The sequence below is a fragment of the Anopheles coustani genome, chromosome 2, assembly GCF_943734705.1.
Source record: "Anopheles coustani chromosome 2, idAnoCousDA_361_x.2, whole genome shotgun sequence".
NCBI classification, from domain to species: domain Eukaryota; kingdom Metazoa; phylum Arthropoda; class Insecta; order Diptera; family Culicidae; genus Anopheles; species Anopheles coustani.
Window position 1 is genome coordinate 22,767,394 of NC_071289.1, and position 8,979 is coordinate 22,776,372.

At 44.5% G+C, this 8,979-nt stretch overlaps 3 protein-coding genes across 3 annotated transcripts; 2 read left to right on the forward strand and 1 right to left on the reverse strand.

Moving 5' to 3' along the window:
• Window positions 1-161: 161 nt before the first annotated feature.
• Window positions 162-1,105, forward strand: LOC131264100 (uncharacterized). The gene has a single exon (XM_058266389.1). It carries the CDS (start codon window positions 162-164, stop codon window positions 1,002-1,004), a length of 843 nt encoding a protein of 280 aa, XP_058122372.1. The 3' UTR covers window positions 1,005-1,105.
• On the reverse strand, window positions 1,052-3,996 carry LOC131263396 (isocitrate dehydrogenase [NAD] subunit beta, mitochondrial). Its single transcript, XM_058265589.1, has 5 exons — window positions 3,818-3,996; window positions 3,639-3,683; window positions 2,984-3,568; window positions 2,706-2,915; window positions 1,052-2,042 (listed from the first exon to the last, which is right to left on the reverse strand). Exons 1-5 carry the CDS (start codon window positions 3,857-3,859, stop codon window positions 1,812-1,814), a joined length of 1,113 nt encoding a protein of 370 aa, XP_058121572.1. The 5' UTR covers window positions 3,860-3,996; the 3' UTR covers window positions 1,052-1,811.
• A 563-nt stretch (window positions 3,997-4,559) lies between these two features.
• LOC131263403 (uncharacterized) lies at window positions 4,560-5,606 on the forward strand. The gene is made up of 3 exons (XM_058265599.1): window positions 4,560-4,745; window positions 4,804-5,041; window positions 5,106-5,606. Exons 1-3 carry the CDS (start codon window positions 4,651-4,653, stop codon window positions 5,469-5,471), a joined length of 699 nt encoding a protein of 232 aa, XP_058121582.1. The 5' UTR covers window positions 4,560-4,650; the 3' UTR covers window positions 5,472-5,606.
• Window positions 5,607-8,979: the final 3,373 nt, after the last annotated feature.

The following is an 8,979-nucleotide window of genomic DNA, read 5'->3' on the forward strand; positions in this document are numbered from 1 at the left end:
CAGTTTGATGAATCAAGACTCGAGCGAACGAAGCTAGCGGCCCTTGAAAGTAGCGCACAAAAATTAAAGAATTCCATTACACAATGGCAATTATTCCTTACAGAAATACGGTGCTATACACACCATGCCACTGCGTGGTCGGTAAACAGCTGGAAGGGGAAATGGACGCTGCTGGAAAGCAAAAGCGTAAGCTGAAGCGCTATAGAACGTCTCGAAGAATTCAGTACCTGGCCAAACCACGCAAACTAAACCGCAAATACCAACCCCAGCCGGTGCAGCGATTTGCCACGGGCACGGAAGTATGCCGCCCGTACAACGAACCGTTCGCGTCCAAGCGCCTCCAGCAGCTGGCCGAGCCGCACGTACGCAAGTTGGTGGCCGCGCAGGAAGAGTACCGACGGTTCATCGCACGCAACCGCCAGGAGCAACTCGAGAAGCGCATCAAAAAAAGTATCTTCACCGTGTACAGCCGGTTGGCGAACGTGCAGCTACCCGACGCGAGCGACCTGAAGGGTATGTCACCGGCCGAGTGGCAGAAACATCGCGATTGGCTCACCCGGAATGCGCAGCCGAAACAACCGCCGGCAACGGAGCAGCCAAAGCGTGACCGCAAACCCCTGGCGGCTCTGTTGAACCGCATCGAAAGCCTTGCCGCACCGAGATCCACGCGGTCGAAGTTCGGACTCGGAAAGGAACAGAAAGTGCCGGCGGCTTCGCCTGCTGCGATGAAAGCAACCCCGACCGATCACGTGGTGAAGCTGGCCGAACCGATTGCACGTCGCCGGCGAGCGAAGGGACCGATCGTGGAGGAAACAGGCGTGCCGGAGCGTGCACTTAAAGCGCAGGCATCCAGTCGGGTCGCCGAGCTGGCCGTAGCGAAGCGGTATACCAACGTGAACAACGAATACCGTGACAATCCGTTCACCGTGGAACCGAACGCGTTACGAGCGAAGGCGAGCGAACGCATTCTGGAGCTGGCAAAACCGAAGAAAGTTAAGAAGTAAGCCAGCCAAAATTGTCTGTTAGTTTACCAAATCCTCAATGTTGCGTACGATCTACAATAAAGCAAGCTACAGAGTGAAGCGTTCAGGAGCCGAACGTTATCGCGCTAAAATTTATTATTATTCGAAGACTCGTCATTCACTAGCAACGTACAACAGGTAGTAGTAGAGTGTGCTGCACTTTTCGGTGCATCCGGTGCCGCTTATTGCAAGATTTTGCTCTTAATACTCTTGTCTTCTTCCTAAGCAACTCCTAATCACATCCTCGATGGCATCATACCGAAGCGGCCACACTCGCACACACGCTTCGTCTTACATATCCTTACGCCGTTTTCGCGTGCTTTTCCTTTCCTTTGGTAAATTGAATAAATAGGTAAGTTGGCTTTTGTTTTACAAACATTTGCACTAATTAAAATCTATCGACGATATCTTTTGCATTCGTTCTGTGGGGGGGAAGGGGTGGAGGTGGGCGCCTCGCAAGTAGACCAAGCTTTGCCGGAGAAAGTTCATTAGGTAATGGTAAGAAAATAAGTTAGACTAAAAGAAAGACTCGAGTAGATAATAAAATCTAACGAAAAAGTACTATTGTGATCCCGCAGGAGGAGATTTGAGAAAAAAGGTGATTGAGGAGAGTGCAAAAAAGGAAATAACTGCTATCAGGGTATTATCAATTCGTTCTGTGCCCCGTTCGCCTCACGTACTTCATCATCATCATCATCATCATCATCACCAGCAAAATCAAACCACCGTAGGTTCCCTTTGCGTAGAGAACATTTCGGAACGACGGTCGGGCATTATCGTGCGAAACATTTATCGCAGGTTGTGGATGACGGCGTGAGTGAACTCGTTAGTCGTGTTCTGACCACCGAGATCCTTGGTGCGAACCTTGCCAGCGCGCAGCACGTTCTGTACGGCCTCGAAGATCATCTTGCTGTACGGCATCAAGTTCACGTGACGCAGCATCTTGGACGAGCAGAGCAGCATTGCCGTCGGGTTGGCGATGTTCTTGCCCACGCCCTCGGCGAACGTGTGTCGTGCACCCTGAACGTAGAAAGAGAAACAAACAACGGTTTTATTATTGCCATAGAAAAGATGCATTAAAAGTGAACAAAATATTGCTTAGTAACAAGTGAAGTATGATGAATTCAATCTAAGGTTTTACGGTTGATGTATGTTAAGCTTAGTTTAAGGTTTTCGGTTTATATACCAGTTTTTACAAAAAGTGACTGTAATCGCCGCCATTTATCGAATTATTATTAAATTATTCAAGTATGGATTTATGTCAGAATATTACGAAAGATTCGATGGATAAATAATAATTTTACAATATAAAAGTATGATTGTAGGGAAAATGCGCTATTTGCTTGTTGGATGTATGTATAAGAATAAGAGTCGATTTTAAAGAATCGTTCAATATTTTCGAAACATTTTACTGGCCCATATTTTTGCCATTTGGAAAGCTAAGAATATTAGTTTGTTCCGGATCGTAAGCTAATCAGTGCTCCATTATTAAAAATTTTCAAAAATTCTGCTATGCATGTTTATGCTTAAATCTATTTTTCAACTAGATAAAGCCAATTTAACGAGAAAGTGAGACCTTCAAAACAGAGAGGTTAAATTCACATTACAGTTCAGAAACTGCGACAACTGCATCGAAACTTTTAACTGATTCTTTTCAATAGGACTAAACCATTGTGAACTTACCGGCTCAAACACGGCATGCTCGGCAGAGAACGACGAGCCAGCCACGACACCGGCACCACCGACCAAACCAGACGCGATGTTATCGATAATGTTACCGTACAGATTCGGGGCCACCATTACATCGAACTGGTTCGGATTGCTGACCAGCTGCATGGTTGTGTTGTCCACGATCATCTTCTCGAACTGAATTCTTGGGTAGAGCTTGGCGATCTAGAAGAAAAAATACAACGGAAATATAATTTATTCATCCATTTGGTCGACCATTTGTTACCACTTACCTCTTCGCACTTCCTCATGAACAATCCGTCTCCAAGCTTCATGATGTTGGCCTTGTGGACGCACGTGACCTTCTTGCGGTTGTGCTTGGTGGCATAGTCGAACGCAAACTTAGCAATGCGAGCCGACTTCTGGCCGGTAATGACCTTCAGGCACTCGATCACCCCGGGAATGGTCTCGTGCTCAAGGGCCGAGTATTCGCCCTCCGTCTGCTCGCGGACGACGACCGCATCGATGCCCTTGTGGCGCGTGTTCACTCCCTCCAGGCTGACAACGTGCACCACGTTCGCGTACAGGTCGAGTTCGTTGCGCAGCTTCATGTTGAGCGTTTCCAGCTCGCCGGTGCGGCTGAAGTCCGGCGTCGCCAAAATACCCTTCAGGCACACCTTGTTCTTGCGGATCGATCGAACGACATCGTCGAGCGGGGCACTGAGCGTCGGGTTCACCTCCGACAGGAAGAACGCCTCAAAGTCGACCGGCACGTCGGCGGCCTTGAACACCTCCTGCACCGAGTACACCAGCTCCGGACCGACACCGTCGCCGGGAATCAGGGTACACGTGATGCGACCTTCTTTCGCGCTCGACCGCTGGGAAGGACACCGGGAAGAAGGATGTTATCAAACAAATCCGTCGAAAGAGGCACCACAATACACTTACCGGGTTCTGGGCGACGGTCGTGGAGTGAATTCCACGGCATGAGGCCTGCAAGGGAAACCAATTTCCGGTAACATTTAGCTCGCTACACTTTCTCACATTGTCGTCCCACAAAATCGGAACGGTGCTCTAACGGGTGTTACATAAACATTTGCGAAAAACAATCCTGATGGTGCGCTTACCTGCACCAGCGTTCTGGCCACATTGCGTGCGATGAACGACATTCTGCTTGCACGTAGTACTGTGCACGACGCGTCTGCGAAACAGGTGTTGGCCTACGATGGAGCCCTGGCCGTGATGAGAATAATTTTCGATTTTCTGCCTTCCGTATCGTCCACAGAAGCACGCAGAATAAACGAAACGACCGACTAGATCAGATACCAAGGTGCCTAATAATATGGGTACGTCTTTCACGAACGTTTTGACGTTTCTATAAAAATCCCCAAAAGGTTAAGTCATGTGAAGCGCCATCATGGAATTCGTGATAAAATAATTAATCATTCGTGAACGAAGCTTTGATCCCATTTTATAAAACATAAAATCTAGATGATCAATTAGATCATACAATTCAGATTGCTTAGCTGCTACCACACGAATCAAAATGCATATCAATCAGTAATATATGTAACGAATCTTTTGTTGTACAAATTCATGTCGGTAAATCAATTTTACACGAATGTTTACTCTAAACTTTTCGATGTGCAACATAGGTTACTTTTCAGATAAGACAAAACCGACCGTTCGAAAATTCGGTTGATTTTTGGACTCCTCAACATCCAGAAAAAGATACGTCACACGCTATGTTAATCCAACCTTTAGGAGGAAATATTGCTTCGCTTTACTAACCTCGGAGGTGAATAAATGGTTCACCATCGTGGTGAACCTTCGACTGTCAAAGTTAGTTTGTTTATGTCAATAAACGCACGTGAAACGTAAATAAATTTCCACGTTCCAATTTGAATCCGACAAAATACCCCGATCGTTGTGTAGAGTGTCGTTTATATACCGTTAGAAAATGCAGTCGCAAATTAAGGCCATACATCTTCACAAATGTAGCGATCTATTACCATCCGCGAATAAATTTCAAGCCGTGCTTAAATTAGGGTTGAGGTAAGCATTTTCTCGATTCAATCCCTTCTGCAATCTCAACCGCGTTTCGGTGTTTCAGAACTGCAGCGTTGAGGCACAGCGACGATCCATTGACGGCAGATAGAACGACATGTCGGAAATGCTTTACACCATTCTCCGACGGTCACTTTTCGGTCGATATATTACCTCCCCAACGAAAGAATTGGAAGCAGATAGCAAAGTATAATCTAAGCCGTAAACATAGAAAACAACAGAAAAAACAGAAACAGCAGATGTCATTGGTGCAATACCTCACGAAGCGGACTAGTTTGGTAGCGGTATGAAAATGAATGATTATTACTTTGAGGCTTCTTGCTTATCATTGCGTTTGCTTTCTTCTAGAAATACACCTGCTTGGTATGCTCATTCAAGACCAAAGTTGCACAGAAAAAAGTTAAGCAACCCCAACCCACCATAGCTGTTCCGTTAGCAACGGAAAAAAAGAAAGGAAAGAAAAGGAGTAAAACGGACCACATGAGCGTAAACGGTAACGAAAACATACCAGCCAACAATATGGAAAACGGGGAAACTTCAGAAAATGGGAAACCGCAAGCTCCAAATTCTCTTCACCTAACGCGACCACCGAAACGATTCGAGCCGAAAGATTTTCGCACCATTCAACAAATGCTCACTGATAAAATGTCCTCGAAGGAAATTCAACGGGGAGCCCAGAACGGAAAAGGCAAGAAAAAGAAAGGCAAAATGTAAAACTGACCTGTTTGGTCGAACACAAATTGTTCACCAATTAAAGTTTGCGCTTTAGCATTTGTTAATGATGCTGCTGTGTACCGCCGTTCATACTTCATAGATTTTTGGGGAATAAAAACAACGATCTTACGGTACCTCAAAGAATTTTTAGATTTATTAACTGCTATAGTAAAGAATTTTAAAAACAAATCGTATATTGATCAGGATTTGTGCATCATAGTGTGAAGCAGTTGACGGGCAGCAGATGGAATGAAAACTAAATAACGAGTATTCGGCTGGATTGGACAGTCGTTCTTCATTACTTCATGAGCGGTATCCACTGTTTAATGGCCTGCGAGGTAAGAATGGTGAAACATGTTATTTTCTTTCGCAAATGTACCAAATATAAAAGTTTCTCCAGCAAAAAAGTAACTCCAGCTCCAACCCCCTTTCAACTGTAACCGCGTGACTACATTAGGCGTACCATACCAAAAAACTAGTACGCTCCAAGTGTCAAACCAGCCAACCCAGAAGTGCTGGGTTGCATTTGGTATGGTACGCTGGAGCTCGACCGTACCAAGTTTTTGGTATGGTACGCCTTATGTAGTCACGCGGTAACTAATAACGTTCAAGCGGGTCCAGTTTAAAGAAATTTTCTTTTTCTCAATGAAAGAAAGCCCTCATGCGACAGTGTTGTTTTTCCCCGGCGTATTGGCATATTTTGTTTAGAATTTACACGATTTAAATGATAGATTACCAAAGGCATAAGTGAAATAGTAAATTCCTATAATTTTATGTCTGGTAGTAGTTGTCTTACCTTTTGACACATTTCTCGATAGATTGGATCGGTGTCATAGGCACCCCGATCCGGGAGTGGTATGCCACGCCTGCGCAATTCCTGCATACAATCGGTAAGATCCATTATCGGTACCGGATCGATTTGTGCTTTCCATACTTCACCGACCAAATACTCAATGTAATGGGTTCTAGAAGAAGCAAATAAAGAAATAAAAGGAGGTAAAAGTGGTTGCCTTCACTCACCTGGTGTCCGGCGACAAAAGGCACCGTCCAACATCCCATATCACATGGCCAAGGGAAGTAGAATCGGTACGGCGTGTGAGCAGTCATGTAAAGAACAGAATCAACATTCTTCATTAAAGTATCCAGTTGTTCAAGAGACTCCAAAGTACCATATTTGGTAATTATCTAACGAATAACCATGAATAGTTTTCGTAATTCGACCGTATAACTATGATCATCTATGGTCTGATAGTTGATAAAATATATTGAAATGTTGATCATCCGACTACTACAGGCACGGATATTATTAATGCGAGTCTGGTGGAAACTTGGTGGAATGTTGTAAAATTAAATCATTGAATTATCGTACCTGCACATTCCTCCGTAATTCTGCGGAACCTCTACACTGCACGTCGTATCCGGGGAACCGCCCATTAACTCATTCGGAATTCGAATGGGACAACTTAGAATCCGACTAGACCCATTCATTTGTTTCAATTCTTCCGATGGTTCCGTATCATAAGATATGTTGTTCGTCTAAAAAAGTGAAAAAATGAAATGAAATTTACAGTGTGGAGCTGTAAGTTTGTTAAAGTCATCGTACCCGTAGTAATTGTTGTAATTCTTCTGGCTCTTTATCCCGTAAGTAATAAACACAATTTCGTGGATGATGCGCGTGTAGTTTGCCCTGGCTGGCGCAGTACGATGATCCACTACAATTTGCTGTAAACGGCTTATTGCAGCCATAGCAAAACTGAAAATTGCACTGCGGGCAGGTGAAGTGCAAGCAGCCTCCACGATCCAATGAATAACGGCATTTGCACTTAGGACAATTAATCCCATGCATTTGAAGGTACCGCTCAATCCCTTCGGCTTGGGACTTCGGATCGTTTGCCTTCTTCCATTCGGCGTATTTTTCGCAGCTTAGTCCACTGTGTTGCGATTCCCACTATATAAAAACACGATGGAAAATGGAGATTTTAAGTTTGGTTCAAATACATTCTTTCCCTTTCTCTTACCGGTTTTTGACAAGATGCACAAGTAGTTGATCCACAGTCGGGGCAGGTTATCTTCCTTCCCTTGGGCAACGCGATAAATCCACTGGCACAGATGGTGCACCTTCTGTAGTTCGGATCCTGCGTCAGCGTACGCTCGCGAATCTTGCGCTGGAATAGATCGTACACTTTCTCGTCGACAATGCTCTTCAGAAGAATGTCCAACTTGGAGAAGTACTCCAATTTGGCATCCTCAGTTATATCCGATCCCTTCAGGTTCGGTTCTTTGCAGTACGGGCACACGCAGTTTGTAATCGATCGGTTAGAGATCTCGTCTGAAAAATACCCTTCGGCGCACTCCACACAACACGTGTGAGTGCATTTCAGCATGGTCACGATTTCGTTCATCGGGAATACTACCAGACACAGTTCGCACTTCTTCTGCAGAAGATCCTTAGCTTCATCGATTGTGTGACACTGCGTGGCGGCCCAGATCGCGTTATCTTTCGCGTACCGAAGCTCGATCAGTTCCACGGCCAGTTCCGCTTGGCTAAGGCTTTGAACCAGGCCATTATCCAACATCTGTTTTGCTTGGATCTGCAAGAGCCAGATTGATAAACATTTTTATTCTTTTTATACAAACTGTGCGATAGCGGTTTCATACGAAATGTGTAGGTTCAATATAGTGTAGTATATCACAAATTAGGAGTCGGTTTGGTTAAAACCTTTTAGTAAGTGGTGGCTTCTATGACTACGTTGTCACTATCTGAGCGATTTCTTTCTGGATCGATTGCATATTTACGTCATAATGTTCTTACGCCTCTTTCATCGTCCAGGTAAGGATAACTAAATATACATATCTGTACCTGCATGGGGCTGCGCGTTGCTTCCTCCAAAGATGCAGACTCATCGTCGGTATTATTTTGCGTGTCTTGTGCAATAAGGTTTAATTTTGCAATCCCATTTTGAATGGTTGATAACTGAGACTCTGAATCCGTAGTAGCGAGGACTGCTTCGTTCGGTTCAACGATGCAATCCCCTGTAATACCTGGAGAGGTATCCGTGATGGTGACCGATTCCGGTTCAAAACTCTGGACAAATTGCTCATTTATGTTATCAATAATTGCTGATTCTTCCACAATCTCATTTATAGAATCCATCTTACGAAATTAACTTCAGCGTCTTGGATTGTGCAGAGTTTTTGACTAACTGCGCGACACGATACGTTGTAAAATAACGAACGATAAGTTGAAATTGTTAACCGATCGGTTGGCATCAATCGATTAACCGCCGAACTGTCAAAAATGACGATAGCGACCAAGATAACTTTACCCGCTGCCCACACGTTTAAATTTAAATTTACAAACTTAAAATGCAACAAGCTCAGACTAGTGGGATATATTTTTAGAATTTCATTTGCATCATGAGAGTTGCAAGAGTAATAAACAGAAGAGTAACATACCGCTTTATCTGGTTCAAACCTTATAGCAAGTTGCTTTAGGTAATGTCCCATG

What these genes read in the sequence shown, in the direction of transcription:
- LOC131263403 (XM_058265599.1), top strand. Translation starts at nt 4,651, where the DNA reads ATGCAGTCGCAAATTAAGGCCATACATCTTCACAAATGTAGCGATCTA. An exon ending in GTGCTTAAATTAGGGTTGAG is followed by an intron (nt 4,746 to 4,803) that starts GTAAGCATTTTC and finishes TCGGTGTTTCAG; the next exon opens with AACTGCAGCGTTGAGGCACA. An exon ending in AGCGGACTAGTTTGGTAGCG is followed by an intron (nt 5,042 to 5,105) that starts GTATGAAAATGA and finishes GCTTTCTTCTAG; the next exon opens with AAATACACCTGCTTGGTATG.
- LOC131264100 (XM_058266389.1), top strand. Translation starts at nt 162, where the DNA reads ATGGACGCTGCTGGAAAGCAAAAGCGTAAGCTGAAGCGCTATAGAACG.
- LOC131263396 (XM_058265589.1), bottom strand. Translation starts at nt 3,859, where the DNA reads ATGTCGTTCATCGCACGCAATGTGGCCAGAACGCTGGTGCAG. An exon ending in CGACCGTCGCCCAGAACCCG is followed by an intron (nt 3,569 to 3,638) that starts GTAAGTGTATTG and finishes TGTCCTTCCCAG; the next exon opens with CGGTCGAGCGCGAAAGAAGG. An exon ending in TCATGAGGAAGTGCGAAGAG is followed by an intron (nt 2,916 to 2,983) that starts GTAAGTGGTAAC and finishes TTTTTCTTCTAG; the next exon opens with ATCGCCAAGCTCTACCCAAG.